General features: G+C 37.3%; 1 protein-coding gene across 1 annotated transcript in view; it reads right to left on the bottom strand.

The window, feature by feature from the left end:
* SLC1A3 (solute carrier family 1 member 3) overlaps nt 1–18,824 on the bottom strand; it is a 52,882-nt gene extending 34,058 nt beyond the window's left edge. The window contains exons 1-2 of the mRNA XM_058171323.1: nt 18,717–18,824; nt 16,714–17,015 (exon numbers count right to left, since the gene is read on the bottom strand). Of these exons, the coding sequence (XP_058027306.1) occupies nt 16,714–16,894 (181 nt within the window). The 5' untranslated portion in view covers nt 16,895–17,015; nt 18,717–18,824. The remainder of the gene's footprint in view (nt 1–16,713; nt 17,016–18,716) is intronic.
* Nucleotides 18,825–19,146: the final 322 nt, after the last annotated feature.

Consider the following 19,146-nt stretch of genomic DNA (forward strand, 5'->3'; position numbering starts at 1 on the left):
ATAGCTTGACTCCCTCTTCTTTGTGGCAGCCCTCAAGATAGTGGAGCACTGCTATCATGTCTCCTCTGGTCCTTCTTTTCATTAAACTAGGCATACCCAGTTCCTGCAACCATTCTTCATATTTTTAGTTTCCAGTCCCCTAATCATCTTTGTTGCTCTTCTCTGCACTCTTTCTAGAGTATCAACATCTTTTTTTACATCGTGGCGACCAAAACTGAACGCAGAATTCCAAGTGTGGCCTTACCAAGGCATTATAAAGTGGTATTAACACTTCACATGATCTTGATTCTATCCCTCTGTTTATGCAGCCCATTTATGCAGCCTAATGAAGTGAACCACTAGAAATACAACTGAAGAGACAGAGTGAAAAATCATGGGCCTGTTCTCTCATATGATTTTAACCTTGTCACGATGAAAATACTTGGTCCCTTCCCAAAGCAAAGATGGATTTGAGATGGGAAGAGAATAGAACCCTGAAGTACTGAAGAATATAGCAGGATTATATGTGTATATTATATGAAATTCAAAATATTTGTTTCACGATCTTGGGTATCTGATGTGTTGCCAGTGGAGAAACAATAGGTGGTGTATAGGTTTGTATTCTTAAGAATTGTGTTATTGTCTCATTAATATCCAGCTAAGAATTTTTAGAAATGACTATGTCAAGCATGCTTGAAATTAAATGTTGAAAAAATGAAGAATAACTTTCAATTGCTCCTTAAGATATTTTTTGATGTTTCTGTTCTGTTTTCTCTTTTAGTCTTAAATTCATTGATTTATTATACTATTTCTCAAGGAGCCTGAGGCAAAGCAGGAAAATCTATTTCTAGATAAGGTCTTCCAGTATGTATGTACAAAGAAACAAAGATAAAGAACTCAAGATGAAACAAACTGAAAATTTGGCATTTAAATTTAGATTTAAGTTGAGAAGAAGCTGAAGACAGCTAAGAATTTTAATGGCAACACAATAACAAGGCAATTGTCTCTTATAACTGATAATGTCACAAATTGGTATTTTTTAGGTTGCTATGACAACTAAAGTAATTTCTTTTGGGGAAACCAGTGTGATATGATGTCTACATTTTTGCGTTTGAATATAAGTGTGTTTCTATCAATATGGCACCTCTACATTTTCCCTGAGCATTTCCCTCTGACCAAAAGCTAAAGCCACAAAATTAAAGAACAGTCCTCAAACTTAACATTATTTTCAATTACATTAAATCTTAATTATATCTAAACACTATGAGACAATACTGCTTGCTGGTCTTCTAACTTGGATAAATGAGAAACTCCTGTAAATAAATTGACCGCTATGTCAATTCCCATATTCTAGAGGTCAATTATTCAAACTGGTTACATAGAATAGAATGGAATTCTTTATTGGCCAAGTATGATTGGACACACAAGGAATTTGTCTTGGTGCATACGTTCTCGGAATATATAAAAGAAAAGATACATTCGTCAAGAATCATAAGGTAGCCCACCTTATATATTGATCCATATTTCTACAGACATGTATGATTGACTATATAGCCATTCTATATCTCAGAAATTGACAGTTATTGTCTTACCTAGCAACCTTTTTTCTATTCAACAACTATTCACATGTCTGCAAGACAAAAATCAAAGAATTAATGGACTTTTAAAAAGAAGTATGAGGTCTATTACTTAAATTCCCTTTGTAATCAGTAGTATTTGCAGATACCTGGTCTTGTCTAGCTGATAAACCAACATTAAGTTATCTGCAAAGTAAGACATAAAATTGCATTGGTTGCACTTTTGGATAACCTCTGTTAGGAGTAGGATGAGAGTAGTGTGTATGTTGATGGTACTCTCTTTTATATATCCACTTTAGATCAACTAAGTGATGTGAAGGTTCTCTCTGCACTCTCTGGAGACTGCAGTGATTTGGCTGGGGAACAACAGATTTTAACTCAAGCTGAGCAAGACAGTAACTTTGGATATTGGGGCTCTTCTATTGTTAGGGTGATATACATTCTTCATTCACTCATTTTCTAGAGTTAATAGATTTTTTTTAAAACTTACAAGTTTAGAATTGAGAAAGAGTGACTGGTCCAAAGTCATATACTTGGTTCTGTATGAAAGCATGCTATCTGGAGAATTCTGGGAGCTGAAGTCCAGATATTTTAAAGTTGCCAAAGTTGAAAAACACTGTACTATACTGATGAGCTGTCAGGTTTACATACAAATGTAATGCAACAAAATTTAATTTAAAGTATGCTGACTAGTGTATATTTAAAGTGACAAAGTTTCCATTCTGTTCTGTTCTGTTCCACTCTACTTTACTCTACTCTACTCTACCCTACTTTGCTCTGCTCTGCTCTGCTCTGCTCTATTCTATTCAATTCTAATACACTGCTTGTCTGATGCAGATTTCATGACAAATTGTGAACCAGAAAGTAAAGGGGGTATCAACATGTGCAAACCATCTTTTTACAATCAGCTTAATTCTCTTTACAATGTTACCATGGAAAACATACTTTTTAAATACTAGAACCACACAAATAAAAACAACATGAGATAACATCAGTGAACTTCCATCCTGGAGACTTTCATGAACCAACAAGAAAAGTAAGAAAGTAAGAACATAGGGATGACTGATTATGCCAAAGGATCATCTCATCTAAAAACTAGCAAGAAGTTCTTGAACAACAACACATACAAACACAGAGTATTGTTTTCCGCTGTTGGAGTAATGGGAAAACATTTTTTGGACCACTCTAGATCACACTAGATCTTTATATGGCATACCAAGACCACTCTTTTTGAAGCAAACAAACAAAGCACATAAACATACAACCCAACAAATCCTTCCAAAACTTAATTCTCCCTTAACAAATTCAAAAGTTTAACTTTGTTGAAGAGCTAAAACTTATTGAATTCCATTTAAATTTCAGTTGATCTTGGGGAATGGGTCAGGAGCACATTATTTGATACTGAGAAATATGTTACATATGAAAAAAAAAACATAGGGCTGTGCAGGAGTTTGGATTCAATTTTGAAAAGTTCCTTTGTCAGCGTTCCAGAAAATCCCTCTTGCAGAAAAGACTTCGAAGCAAACATCTTTCAAAGTTCTTTTACTAGCATAGGTAAACTGGCACAGTTGGATGAAATCTGAATCTGGGGATCCGGGTTTCTCCCTCAGTAATACAAACTCCAAAATCCCCACCCTCATGACTCCTCTGCCAATCACATGCTCATATCTCCAACCATCCTATCTCGAGACATCACTCCGGCCACTCCTTCTCCAGATGTGGGCTCAGCCTGACCTTGACCAGCAGGAAGAATGTTATTATGTCTAATAGCCCCTTGTACCACCCCCACTTCTACTTTCCCACACCGGAGAAAGTGGCAGCGTGTGGAAGCCTTCGGCCTAGTATGGCTTCCAAAGCTGACATCTTTGGATCTCTCTCTCTCTCTCTCTCTCTCTCTCTCCCTCCCTCCCTCCCTCCCTCCCTTCACACCACACACACACATGCACGTACTAAATGCTGGTAATATTCTTAATATTCATAGACAGCAGTATTTGAAAAACCTGCTCCCCCTCCACTCTCTAACGTCAGTTCTGGTCTTTGTGAGGTGGCTGTTCTATCAAGCATCATGTTGTTCCCATGAAAAAATGTTCAACAACCATTTCACTGTGATTTTAATGAATGTTATCAAGCAAAGCGGGTTTTAATATATATATTTTCTATGCACTTCATAATGGTCTAAACTTCAATTATGTGTGCCTTGTTTCCCAAGTCAAATATAATCACAGAATTGGTAAGAGCTATTTAGACACCGAGTTTATATAGTGTATCTGGTTTGGGCAGGAGCAGTGGTGAAATCCAGCAGGTTCTGACAGATTCTGGAGAACCGGTAGCGGAAATTTTGAGCAGTTCAGAGAACCGGCAAATACCACCTCTGGCTGGCCCCAGAGTGAGGTGGGAATGGAGATTTTACAATATCCTTCCCCCAGGAGTGGGGAGGGAATGGTGATTTTGTAGTATCCTTCCCCTGCCACACCCACCAAGCCACACTATGCCACCAAGCCACGCCCACAGAACCAGTAGTAAAAAAAAATGCATTTTACCACTGGGCAGGAGTCCAAAGAAAGAATCCAAGACAGTTGACTTCCCAGCCTCTACTTAAATGCACCCACTGAAGAAAAACTTGCTAGTTGGAGACCGCCATTATATATTGCCTCATCTTCTTCTCCCAAGATTAGATATTCTTTCCACCTCTTCTCATAGAAAATAGTCCCTGCTCCTCTGAATATCTTTGTCACCTTTCTCTGAACTAGTTCCACTTTGTCTGAAACCGTTCTAACATGCGATGCTTCGAAGCAAGGAGGGCTTAATGTGAGAATGTGATGTCCCAAAGGTGCTTTTTCAAAAGGCAACTGGACTTTGTTTTTCTGAACTGAAGAAGCTTCTTCGATGAGAAGCAAAAGGTCTTCGAGGAAAAACAAAGTCCAGTTGCCTTTTGAAAAAAGCATCTTTGAGACAACCATGACCTGGATGACCAAGAATCTCCATAGACAGTGAGAATGTGATATTATTACTGATTAGAAACTACGATTAATGTAGTCTAAAATCACATTTACATTGTTTGCAACCATATGTCAAGGGTGACTCATTTGGTCTTTTTATCCACTCAGTGCAATATTACTTCTGCATGCATTATTGCTAATCTTGGCATCTTACCATGCTATTGTCAGGGTTCCAAGTAACACCCCCAACGAAATATCTGTAGAGTTAAATATTCCCTATTTGAATATTTTTGCATTTATCATGTTTAAGTTCACTCTATTATTTTCATCTAATTTCTTTAGCCTACCAAGATTATCTTGATTTTTATTTATTTCTTCCAGGGTATTCATTGTTTATTCCAATGTTGTATTTTCTTTTGATCTAATAAAATTAATATTCTCTCCATTTTCTCATCCAAGTCATTAATAAAATTACTTATGAGTAGGAGGATCATGATGAACCTTGCAATATCTCAATACTTCTCTACAGTTTGATGGTTTGATGATTGGCTCTTTTTTTTAAATCAAGTTTTTTATTTTATATTATATATACATATCAATGCGTGAACAGTGTGTCACCTGGATTCCATACATTACAGTACAAATAAAATAGTATCATTGATCATAATTATCACGTTCATCCAGTTTATATATTTCTAGTAATAATACACATTTTTATCAAATTATAATCTTTCATTATTTCATATTGTTTAAACATACATAATACTACCACCATTCAATTTCTAAACCTCCCTCTTATCCTTACACTTGTCTTATTTTATAAAAATGTGTCTACTAATATTCCCTCTTTCTCTTATTTCTGTCTTATTATAACTTTTATTCATTTCACCATTATATTAAAAGACGTTCCCTTTGTATTACGATACTATCCTTCATTATTTCATTGTTCAATATTTAAATATACAATTCTAATACCAATCACAATATTATTTAAACATGCAAATTAATTCTATTCATATTTGTTACATCTTCCAATCTATGATTCCATTATTAATACACCTGTTTATATTAAAATATGTTTTCATCATTTTATTACTCATTATTTCACTTTATTATTCCACTGCAAATCATAATATTATTTAAAAAAACTCAATAATACCATTATTTAATCTCTAATTTTTCAATTTTTAATACTTAGTTCTTATTCATATTTCCCATATTTCACTTTGTGAATTTATCTATATTAAAATACTATCCGTCATTGTTTCATTATTTAATGTTTCAATATACTATTCTAATACCAATCACAATATTATTTAAACATACAAAATAACTCTATTCATATTCTTTGCTTTCATCTAATCTATATAATTATAATATTAATACAGATGTTTATATTAAAAGATGTTATTTAATTGCTCAACATTTACCAGTCACAATGTTATTTAAACTTATTTAGTAATTCTATCATTCAATCTCTAATTTTCTCATTTTATTATTACTTTTGTTTTGAATGTGTACAATCTCTTATTGAACACATTCCTATCTCTGTTCTAATTTCTCCTCCTGCCACCATTATAAAAAAAGAAAAAAGAAAAAAAATCTTTCTTTCTTCTTTTTCCTATTCACCTTCTATCCATCATCTCTTGCCCGCATCAATACTTCAATCCTTATTCTTTTTTTTAAACTTGCCTTCCATATTCTTCTCTTAAACCTTTATCTCTGTATCTGTGTCTACATCCTGCCTAGTCAATCTAAGAGTTTCTCCCAACCCTACCCTCTTCCACTGTCTAGCTTTGAAATTATCAGCCTGGATTCCTGTCTCCCTTCCCCAAGTATCTTCCTGCTCCTCCCATTCTCCATTTTTGCTGGCAGAGGTACTGCGGGCTGGTCCTTCACTATTTCCAGGGCAGCCCTGTGGGCCAGATCTAAGCACCCCACAGGTTGGATCCAGTTTCCGGGCTTTGAGTTTGACACCTCTGATCTAAATAAACAACTGGTATGCAGTCACTCTACTCCACATTCTGCAAAGGTAGTTATTAAACTAAGGCACAGCATTTATTGTACTGTAGTTTCTTAAGTTGTGGTGAGCCCAGAACTCAGGCAAGCACTTCCAAACAAACAATCAGAAATCCGGCTGGAGATGTGGGTTTGTTACTATTTCACCACAGTTCTGATGTGAAATTCTAGTTGTCCTAGCCTGATGGCTGGTCACAAAACAAGAGGGGCAACTTGGTTGTATGTGAATTGTTTGCATCCTGATTTCATTAAGCCAGATTTTTTAGTTTATGGACATATGCCATGCAATCTTTTTCCTCTTTGGTTACCAAACAAACAAAAGAGAGAGTGAGAAAATCCAGATACCAATAAAAAAGCATTTGGGATCCTTTCCTTTCTCTCCAAGGCCTGCTTCCTTCCCACAAGGTTGGTTGGAACCAACTACCTTCAGTATATTAGTTTTAAAATTATTGTTACATTATTAATTATTTTCTCCAGGGCCAAAGTCTATCTTGCAACTCAGCCCTCAAATTATAAATGCAAACAACAACAAAATCCATATTTCAGTAACATGTTTGTGGAACAATGGCATAAATATTTATTTTCTCACTGATGGGGTTACTGGGTAAATGAAAGAAATATCTACAAAGAAATATCTAAGTTCACAGATCACCTGAAACCTAGCAAACAGGAAAGTAAACATGGTAACATGAAGTTATATTATTTCATTTACTCAAGAACCCTGGTGTAACACATCCATTACACCGTGGATTCCATGCATATGACATCATTTTCAACCTTGCTTGTATTCGTAACGGTTGGTTATGCTCGTCATATTATCAGATGACAGTAATTCCCATTACCCTCAGCAAAGAAAATACAAGAATGGATAAAGGGTGCTGTAATTGTTCCTGCAAATGAGGTTCCAATGCTTAGTTCTTCCAAAAGTACAGATGCTCTCAATTCAAGGGAAACTCTAGTTCAGGGGTATGAAACTCAAGGCCCAGAAGCCCGATCTGGCCTGCGGGGTGCTTAAATTTGGCCCACGGGGCCGCCCTGGAAACAGCAAAGGACCGACTCGTGGTGCCTCTGCCAGCGAAAATAGGCTCCTGAGCTGTGTTTTGGGCTGCAACGGCTTTCTGAAACCCTCTGCCAGAGAAAATGGCAGCCCTACTGAACTCCATTTTCTCTGGCAGAAGGTTGCAGGAAGCTATTGCAGCCAAAAATGAAGCTCAAGAGCCCATTTTTGTTGGCAGAGCGCTCGGACCGCCACAGGCGCCCCTGACATGAGTGATGTCAAGCTGGTCACACCCACCCTGGCCTCCCAAGGTCAAACACAACCGTGATGTGGCCCTCAATGAAATCGAGTTTGACACTCCTGCTCCAGTAGCATATCTATATAACTTCTTTGACTTTAAGGCAAGGTCTTTATTGATTTACCGTATTTATTTTGAATTTGGTTTCAACTTCCCAATGTAGCTTATAACACTGATGTTCCTTTGGTTTCCCATCTCAATTACATCTGATCTTGCTTTATTTTATTTATCTTTTTTTGAGTTTTTAGAGTTCTTAAAGCACTCATAAGGGGAAGCATTTAATCTGAAAACACAAGGCTAAAATGATCATGCTGCAAGGCATAGCTGTTTACCCCTATTGATCAGGGAAGCCAATGCTGGAAGTTAGGTTGGGAGCACAGGAAGAAGCTAAATAGAGAAGAAACAAACAGGAACTAGAGTCACAGAGGATAATGTATATTCCTGGGGGGTGGGAACTAGCTTCTAGAATAGGTATTTATATAATACTAGGAATTAAGAACAAACTCATTATCTGAAGAATTTTCCAATGGATGCAAGTAAGCAGGAACAATTTTTTGAGGTATAATGTGATGGGCGCTTCCATAGATGTTTGCCATGATTGATAATCTCACTCACAAAAGTTCTATTTACTAGAAGGCAACTAATGATGTTGATTCCCTTCAACTTCTCTGGTTCCAACTCCTCAGGATACACTGGTTACACTACTTTGTCTTTGTCTTCCTTGGGAAAGTGGCACATTTCCAAAGGAAGATTTGGGCTGCAGCCATTTACTAGACCAGAAGGAGGTCAACTTTTCTAAACAAATGCTTTGAGGGCAGAGAGAATAAAAGTACAGGCTATATCCACTTAGATTTGGGGTTTCCAATCCAAGCTGGTCTTCTAAATTTTCCTCTAAAGGGAAGGAGAACTGAATTTTCCTCTAAAAGGAAGGAGAACTGTGCAAACCACTCACTTTTTAGATAACTGTGAATTGAAGTTGGCATAAAAAATACCTGCATGCCTGCTGTCCTGTCATTTGATTTAATTTCTGAAACTCCAGATATTACAACTATATAATATTTTGAATTTGAATGGAAAAAGTGGTTCAGAACAGCTGAGATATGATATAGGCCCGTGATGACAAACCTATGGCACATGTGCCAGAGGTGGCATGCAGCGCCCTCTCTGATGGCACATGAGCCATCACCCCAATTTAGTTCTGCTGCGCATGTGCATGTACCTCCCACCGGCCAGCTGGTCTTCAGGTCTCTGCTGGGCATTCACATGCGGGCACATGGGGGGGGCGCACACAGGGCATGCGTACATGCGTGGGGGCGTGCACATGTACTGGGGATGAGGTGCAAGAGCAGAGCCTGTGCGCATTCACGCACATCCGTGCATGCGTGCATGCGCTTTGGCCACTCGGTCCAGAAAAGGTTAGTCATCACTGGTTTAGGCTTAAAGCAGAATCTATAATAAAGCAGACCAATCCCGTCACTGGGCAGTGTGAAAATGTTGTCTTAAGCAGTAGAAGATGGAAAGTTTGGAGCAACCAGAAAATAGTGAAGATTACATTAAATTTAAAATAAATACAGGTAGTCCTTTCTTATTGATAACTCATTCAGTGACCGCTTAAAGTTAAATGGTGCTGAAAAATGACTGGTCCTTGAAGTTGCAGCTGTTTTAGCATCCACAAGTCCATCCACCTTGCTCTTCTTTTCTTTCCTTCCAACTTTCCCAGCATTGCAGCTCTCTTTCAGAGAGATGGATCTTCACATAGTGTGTCTGAAGTAGGATAACTGGGATCTGGTCATTTGGACTTTGAATGAGAGCTCTGAGTTGATTTGTTCAATGATCCACTAGTTTGCTTTCCTGGCTGTTTATGGCCATGATGGTGAACCTGTGGCACACATGCCACAGGTGGCATGCAGCGCCCTCTCTGTGGGTATGTGGGCTGTCACCCTAGTTCAGCTCCCTGCGCATGCCCGTGCACCTCCCGCCAGCCAGCTGTTTATTGAGTCTCTGCGGCGCATGCGTGGGGGGCATGCAGAGACTGCATGTGCATTCACAGGGGCAGTGTGTGTGTGGGGGCGCTGCGGGAGACCCCATGTGTTGCATTTTGGGGGTTTAGGCTCGTGCGTGCGGATTCGCGTGTGCGCGCGCTTTGGGCACTCGGTCTGGAAAAGGTTAGCCATCACTGGTCTATGGAATTCTTAGGAGTCTCCTTCAATACCCAAGTTCAAAAGTGTCCATACCCTTCCTATCCTGCCAACTTTTGCTTCCATAGACTGTCACAAGGAATACGATGGCTTGCACAATTCTGACCTTTGTAGAATTAGACATATGACATTTGAATAACTTCCAAGACCTTCATGGCTGCTCTATCAAGGGCTAGAAGAAGAGCCGTGGTGGTGCAGTGGTTAGAATGCAGTACTGCAGGCTAACTCACTGCTCACTCTCGGAGTTCAATTCAGAGCGGCTCAAGGTTGATTCAGCTTTCCATCCTTCTGAGGCTGGTAAAATGAGGACCCAGACAGTTGGGGGCAAAAGGCTGACTCTATAAACCACTTAGAGAGGGCTGTAAAGCACTGTGAAGCAGTATATAAATCTAAGTGCTATTTCTATTGCTAATCTGTGGCATGTTTCTTGATTGAATTTTTTGTTGCATGAATATGGGTGAATATTTCTGTTCTCTGGCAGAAGCAGATAATTTTCCTGTAATCAGTGCTCTGAATGTAAGCTCCCGCTGGCTTTCTTGCTGTCCACAGCTAGCTAAAGCCAACTAATACATTGGCAGAGCACTGTATCTGAACAAGAATGCTATATTTTAAACATTTGCAAGAGAAAGTTTGCCTGAGGTACTTAAGGGCCTGTGCTACTGCTCAGGTCAGAAGTGGAGTTAAAATAGGATCAGGACCAGTCCAAGACAATCCTCGCAAGTTCTGGGTCCTACATTAAAGCAAATCTTTCCATTCACTTTTAAAACCCTTCCCATTTCAGCTTCATATATTTCAGAACAGGAATAAAAGCAGCATGAGAAGAGTTCATAGATTGTTAGTTGAACTTCAGTTATTTTTCAAAGCAGAGACTATAATTTAATTGACTGTCATGACCACACAGATTAATAATTATAGACCGCTGTTTTACACATGTTAAATGTTGTATCACCTTAGCAAGGATTGTAATATAAGTGCAGCACAGCTATGTTGTCTGCAATATATTTATTTTCAGATTTTATAACCTGGCAATCTGTTGAAGGCCAAGTGTTGGTTTGGAGTACTAAGTGTTACATTTACCACTCATCTGCAGGGAACTTGGTTCTCAACTATATCCCACTGCTATATCCCACTGAATCATTTCAAGCTTATTTTTGATATAAGGGCTAATATTATACTACATAGTTTCTTCTAGCATATTGTTGTCATTTTATTATATTTATTTATTTATTTATTTATTTATTTATTTATTTATTTATTTATTTATTTATTGGTCAAACACAACAGTATATATAAGTATAAGCATGAAATAACTATACAAATTGGATACAGTCAAAGGGAACATTAGGACAGGAACGGTAGGCACGCTGGTGCTCTTATGCACACCCCTTACAGACCTCTTAGGAATGGGGTGAGGTCAACAGTAGATAGTTTTTGGTTAAAGCTTTGGGGATTTTGGGAAGAGACCACAGAGTCAGGTAGTGCATTCCAGGTATTAACAACTCTGTTACTGAAGTCATATTTTCTACAATCAAGATTGAAGCGGTTCACTTTAAGTTTAAATCTATTGTGCGCTCGTATATTGTTGCGATTGAAGCTGAAGTAGTCTTCAACAGGAAGGACATTGCAGCAGATGATTTTATGAGTTATACTTATATTTTATGACTTATAATATTTTATGAGTTATATTTATAGGGAATATTTCTTGCTAATTTACATTTACTAGTTGAATTCTGATGTAGTGGCAGATTTGCCTCCTATCCCTGCTTTGTATTAGTTAGTTCTAATTCAAATTACTTATGATTGGAAATCAGCAAGAGGCAACCTGATAGAATCAAACAGTTGAAAGGAAAATAAAAAATAAAAAATAAAAAGGATTTTCCATTTATGTTTGATGTTAGTTGCTGTTTCATTTAATTCATTTTAAATTTGGCTACTGTGTAGACGGTTTTATGGTTTAAATCCCAGGGTCTAAAAATTGTCCATTCTCCCAGGTGTACTTAGTAAAAGAAGGATTATGATATCTTTTAGGACAGGGGTGTCAAATTCAAGGTCCACAAGCCGGATCCGGTCCATGGGGTGCTTAAATCTGGCTCACGGCGCAAGCCTGGAAATAGCAAAGGACCAGTCTGTGGTGCCTCTGGAAGTCAAAATGGGGTGCAGGGGGGGGGTGCCCTCCCCGTGCCCTGTTTTGGATGGCAAAGTGCTACAGGAAGCCATCCAGACTGAAAACAGGGCACAGTTTGGCTGGCAAAGTGCTGCAGGAGGTGTCCGTCCCATCTACCCCCCCAGCCGGCCTGCGGAGCAGAGCTACAATGCTGATCCGGCCCTCGAAGAAATCCAGTTTGATACCTCTGTTTTAGGAGATCCTTATAAAAGTTACAATAAAAAAGGAAATGTTGAATTGTGTCAATTTCCTTTTGAATCAAAAGTACACTGAGAGAGGGACATATTGGCCTACCTGCCAGTTAGTTGCATCAAATGGAAGGATGTTATATCTGGCTGTGATATAATCCTTTCCTTAAACTAGAGGGGGAAAAGGCATACTTGCAGGTTGCCAGAAACTTGCACTTAGTGTATTTCTAAGGTTATAACAAAGTGAACTGGCTTAGAATTGATATTCAATGCCATCCACAGTATTTGCAAGATCAGATATTTGGCTTGTACGATATCCAAAGTTAACAAGGAACTGACAGGCATTCTATATGTTCTAAATTTCTGCTCTACCACTTTTGTCCAGAGTGAAGGTTAACATGAAAGTTAGTTCAGGGTGAATGTGAATCACATTCGCCCAAAACTAGGTACAAGAAAACACTCCATCAAACACAACGATTATAAAAAAGCTGCTAGAATAAGCTGAAATGGACAAATTAACGATGGAATTACGGGACAGAGAGGAAAGAGTTTATTATAAGACGTGGAACAGGTGATATAACTGGCTTGAAAAGAAGTCTAAAATTAATGTATAGTGAATGTACAGAAAAGATAATAAATGGATAAAATCAGTGGTGGGATTCAGCCAATTCGCACCACTTCGGGAGAACCGGTTGTTAACTTTCTGAGCAGTTTGGCAAACTGGTTGTTAGAAGAAATCATTAGGCAGAGAACCAGTTGTTAAATTACTTGAATCCCACCACTGGATAAAATGTATATTTTAAAGTGTAGTAGACATGTAAATATTGTATATAGTATAAAAATAAGTAACTATGAAATAAGAATGTATATGTATAAAACAACAGACCTGTAGATAAGTTGAAGTTAAGAAAAAATTCCGATAACGGAAAGCTGTAATAGTGTAACTGTGATTTTAAAGGTTAAAAATGTTGAATAAAAATATTAGTTAAAAAAAGTTAGTTCAGTAAGAACACAATAGTTGCATCCATAGCAATTGCAATGAGGACTGTCCTAATGAATATTTAATTTTTAGGCCACTCGCCTTCATCACTGATATCATAGACTGGAATTTTTATTATAAACTCTTTAAACCACTGCAATATTTTTCTTTAAAGGCCACTTACATTCAGGGTATAGCCATTAGATTTGCTTGTTCTCAGTTCAAATGCTCTTTTCCCAAGTTTAAACATGTCCCTCTGTGAAATGGACACATCCACCATTCCCCAAACTGTTTACGTGTGTTTATTTGTGTGTGTGTGTATTCTCACACCCATATCTGTCATTTTACACGAACACATACACATGCATGCTACACTGCTATTTGGTTATTCAATAAAACTTACGTTACTCAAATTCCATATTCCTGTAAACTATTTGAAAAGATGCCTCTGAAAATGTATTCTGAAACCTACGATTCTATCAGCATCATTTCATTTCAGCAAACCAAGACATGAACGCTTCTCGTTTACAAAACTTTCTAAAATTGATCTCTTCTAATTGCCATTTCAAAATACATTAGATTACTGGAGGTTGTTTTTTTTTTACATTTTCAGACTGTAAATTTCGTATTTTGCCAGGTACTACTGACAAGAAAAAATAGGGAACAGCAACTCCTCTGAAATGTTTTCCACCTACCCATGTGCTATGTATACATGTATACTTTGTTTTCTTATCATGGTCTTTGTTACAACTTCATTACTTTATTAGTTAGTTTTGTTGGAATACTATTCAAGGAAAAATCCTCCTCTTTACTACCTTAAATGGGAAAGTCTTTCCAGGTTTTTCTTTTAACTGAGGCAACACAATCACAGTTTCAAGTTTGATTATCACCTCAAATAGATGATTTACATCCTAGTAAAATTGAAATAAATGCACGTGTTCTGCTATTCAGTCTATTTCCTTTTTCTAATGTTATGAAGGCAGTCATTTTTTTTTCCCACTGAAGTTATAGACATTAATTTTTGCTGCTGCTTCAAAGCTTCTGAATCCAAATTTCTCATATCTGATCTAAATAGGGTTTTGCAATCAATTCAAGTTACACAGCAAAATAGTTCCTTGGAATTATTTCCATAAATGTTTCACAACAATGGATCCTTAGAATTATTTTTCAATATAATCAAGGAATCATTGTCCATTAATTATATTTAGAGAAGGATCTAAAGGCATTACATTCAGCATAGTTCTAAGCCTAATCAATCCCTCGCCATACGAAATCCGCTCTTAAAATTGAAGCGTAATGAGTGCTTACTAAAATATTGAGTGAAAGAATAAAACAGAGGCTTTCTGATCATTTCTAGAACTGCATATATTTCCCATGCATGGAGTAATATATATGTCCACTTGGAAATAAATCCCATTGAGAGCATGTGATTTATTCCTGGATTGCTTTTAGAAATAGCAGATTATGACTCCACGAAATAAGTCTCCTCTTGGGATTCATATTGGTAAAATGATAAAGATACAAAGAAAAGCTTTTACTTAAGACTGTGCTTGCTTACTTACTAATCATTACAAGTAATAATTGGATGCCTCATTTCTTGTCAGATCCACTTCCACCGTCTGCAATTGGAAGTGATGTGGTTAGGTGAACTTCCCAGTTTCTGCTGTACTACACCAAGATTGTACATCCAAGTGAAAGGAATGTAACATACACAAGGTGACCATTCTCTTGCATCTTCCCATTCTTTTCAATGGGGCTTATACAGAGGGCATTCAGATCCCAACAAACTATAAAAATCTGCAACAATATAAGGTTAAGCAAAAGATAAAAGTACTAGGAGATCCTGGAAAACGATTTTGAAACCCTGTACCAACTTCTGTCTATGGAGGTTCTCAGTCATCCAGGTCCTGGTTGTCCCAAAGGTGTTTTTTTCAAGAGGCAACTGGACTTTCCGGGTTTTTTCTTTGAAGATGTTTTGCTTCTCATTCAAGAAGCTTCTTCAGCTTCTTGAATGAGCTTCTTGGATGAGAAGCGAAACATTTTCAAAAAACACCTTTGGGACCTGCACCTTTATGTTTTGAACATCCTCTCCCCAAAATGGTTTCTCTTTCCCTATTTCTAGGGAAATAGTTATAAAGTCCTTTTCATACAGGGGATTATGAAGCAAACTAACTTAGTTCCTTTGATTACAATAAGCAAACATTCTTTCCTTGTTTTTAATGTTATCTAAGTACCTGATACTCCCTTTAAATAAAATAAAGATTATGACTATACATCATAGAAATTATTTTTGTTGATTCAAATACTTTCCTTCACATGGTTTATTTTTTTCTTCTTATAAAAATACTTTCTTTTGCAAAGCAAAGCCCAATGACTAAAGTTCAAGAAGCTCTTTAGCTGTGCCCAATGCGAGTTGAATGCATGCAATCCTGAATGAAAAAAGATGCCAACTATTCATTTGTTGAAGGGAAAAATCATCATCATCATCATCATCATCATCATCATCATCTCAATGCCCATCTTACCCTTGTCAAAAAAAATTGTTTAGAAAAATCAAAGCATTTGCAAACCAACAAAGAAAAAAATCCAGTGCATTGAAAACACAAACCTATGTTCTTGACACACAGAACAAGTTACACCAAGTCGTTTGGATTCAGGTTGCTATAAAGTCTCTAGGAGCAAGGATTCTTCCCAAACCAACCTTTTTCCTTCTGAACTAAGAAATATTCGAAATATTAAACTTTTGCCAACATTGCTCTATAGTAATCCACTTTGCAAACAATATGGAACTAAATCCCCTTATTTTATTTTTCCAGGTAAATCTCCCATCAATGATTGAAAGACACGAGTAGAATATGTGAGACATGACCTTGAAAGCACGAGTTCAATGCCAATAAAAAAGAGAAAGAGAACTAAATGTTTTGATTGAAATTCTTATTCCTACGTTTGGCATTGATCAGAATTAAGTGATATTATGACCTATTATGTGTCTAATTATTTATAGCTTGGAAATGATGGAAAATAAATAGGGAGTGGGCTAAGACTGTAGATGATTTTCTTTCATTTCTAACAAGTATCAAGAGATATTGCAATGAACGCCTAATTTAGGAATTATTTAAAAATAGGATGCTTTAAACAGCTTAAGTAATTTCTTTCCAATTGGGTCCCTTTAGGTCTAAACTGATGAGATATGTAACGGCAGGCAGAACTACAACGCTAAAAGGGGAAAATATTTCTTTACAGCTTACCCAACATAAAGGATCAGACTAAAAAATTTTGGAGCAACAATGTGTTCTCAGCAGGGAAGGGAAATGAACAGCAATAACATTGTCCAAACAAAATGTTCAAGATTCTGGTCTTGATCAAATTACTCACCCACAATGACTGCAATGATAGTGAAAAGCACAAAAAAATTTCTCAGTAAGTAATTTTTAACATCTTCCTTTGTGATATTTTGAACCTTCTTTTTTGCCATAAGAGTACGTTTCCGGACTCCTTGCTGGAAGCGCTCCATCCTATTCCCCGATCTTGTGTCTTCACCGTTAACTTTAGTCATTTCTGTCTCAGGAATTTAAAAAAAAAATCTCCCTTTTCTGTGTTCTTAAAAATCTTCCCAGTAATAACAAGGGACAAAAAAAATTAAATTAAAAAAAAATATTTTTGACCAGAGATAAGACCTACAGAGAAAAAATAAAAAGAACATGAGTTTAATCTATAATTAGCTACCATTTTTAAAAGAAAAATCATGTTCTGTAATAACATTCTTAAAAATAGATTACTTAAAATATAGAGATATTAGTAAACAAGTTCATACTTATTAGCAGTCAACTTTTTAATAACTAGCCATCAAAAAAGCAAAAAATGACATAACATTAACTTGCAAATTTAGCTTTCACCTTTTTTTAAAAAATCCAGAATTATTATGACATTAATTTAGTATGGATGGACATCAAAATCAAACAGCAGTGAAGTTATCACAATGAATCTGGAAAAATGATCTTGATCATTGCAGACCCTTGAAAAAATGTGCCCATTTTACATTGAATCTCAGAAGAAAGGAATAATTCTCATTAATACATAAGACATGTGGGCTAAAAGAAAAGTTAAACAAACCTGGCCCTTTTCATCCCAACACTGTATTCTACAATAATACCCCCCAATGTGTCTAAAACACTATATCCTCAAGGCCTCCTGTGCGTGAAATTTAAGCATATATTTATCACTCTCTGAAAAGTCAATGAAATTTAACTGAATGCAATACAATCTTAGAAAAGGCCGATGTTACAATAGTTATGCTAGGTTTTTAATGATTGTTTCTAATGATCCATTGAGATTATTTGGCATATATCACACCTGACATGTTCAGCTACTTCAGAAGAATGTTCTGAGAATGCATTCCTGTCTCAGATGCACCCTGTAGTTATTTTACTAACAGGGCAACTAAGAATTTAAAGTTGCAATATTACTACAAGCGTTTATAAGGGAGGCTACATCTTTATTGTAAATCACAATAAACCAAATCTCACACGTCACACACCCAATGAAGTGTCTACAGATTTCTTAAAAACTCATTGATTTAAATCAAATTCACTTTCACAGTTAAAGATTCTTCTTTAATATGGTTCAATCGTTCAGGGGCAGGTGTGTCACAGATTCGTTTCTAGTGTACCACTAGACCTTTGTCTTATTTCCTAATTCTTAAGTGTATAACAATAAGAGATGTAGAATTTCCCCTCAAGCCAATATAGATATAGATATAGAACTATTGCTATATATTCAATATTGTGCCCTGGGTTCAAAACAGTTGCAAACTACTACTATAAATGCTCAAGCCTCCTTCAGTAATATTCTAACAGATCAGAAATGATAATATCTACACCCAGTTATGGAACTTCACTCTTCACTCTACAATTCTGTTCTTTCTTTCTTTTTTTCCTCTCTCTCAAACTCCTGAAAACGAATTTTAATAAAGCGCACTCACTCAAAAATCAGATCCTTTTGTTTCGCCCGTGTGACTAAATATTCATTTCTACCGATTTCAGATGGCAGGCGGGAAAATCCCACTGCCCATCCATCCTTGTACAAAAATACAATTTTGGCATAAAGCGTCATAAACATTTGCTTAAACAAACAAACACACAACCACCCCAAACCAAACCAGGTATTCAATCTTTCCCCACGTCCCAGATCCAGAGCCTTAAAAGTTCTCTTCCCACCCTCCTTCCCATTTTCTTTTAAATCCGAGAAAGGGAAACGAGTCCACGCCAAGGTGCACTCGCATCCAAGCGGGCGTGCGGGGTGTGGGGTGGGGTGGGGGGAAGGAAGAAGAAAAGCGAAGAAAGGAACGCACAGAATTGGAAATTAATAAACGCACCCACCTTTTCAAAATTGGAGTCCTCCGAGGGGCAAATGGGCAAAAGGTAAGGTTCCCCAGAAGATACCAACGAGATAAAAAGGGGGGTTTGGTGTGTGACAATAAAGTAAAGGGAGACGAAGTTAGGAAGAAGAAAAAAAAAGCGTGTACGCCGCTGGCAAATCGCAGCGAGTTAAGGAAAGGGGAGGAGTCTGCCAAGCCAAGTTTGGGAAGGTGGAGGGGGGGGGCGGTGGAAGGCACACGCAGAACAGTAAAACGTGTGTTCGGGATGAGGGGGGGCGGGGAGCGGTGAAAGTTGAGCTTTGGGAATATTGATGAGCGTTGGTACCCTGGAAGCGGGCGGCTTTCTTTCTCGTCCTTCCACCCCCCCCCCGCTCCCTCCTCCCTCTTTAGCCCACTTTCACGCTTGGTCAATTCAGCTGATGGGGCGAGGA

Source organism: Ahaetulla prasina, chromosome 2 (assembly GCF_028640845.1).
Source record: "Ahaetulla prasina isolate Xishuangbanna chromosome 2, ASM2864084v1, whole genome shotgun sequence".
In the NCBI taxonomy this organism is placed as follows: Eukaryota; Metazoa; Chordata; class Lepidosauria; order Squamata; family Colubridae; genus Ahaetulla; species Ahaetulla prasina.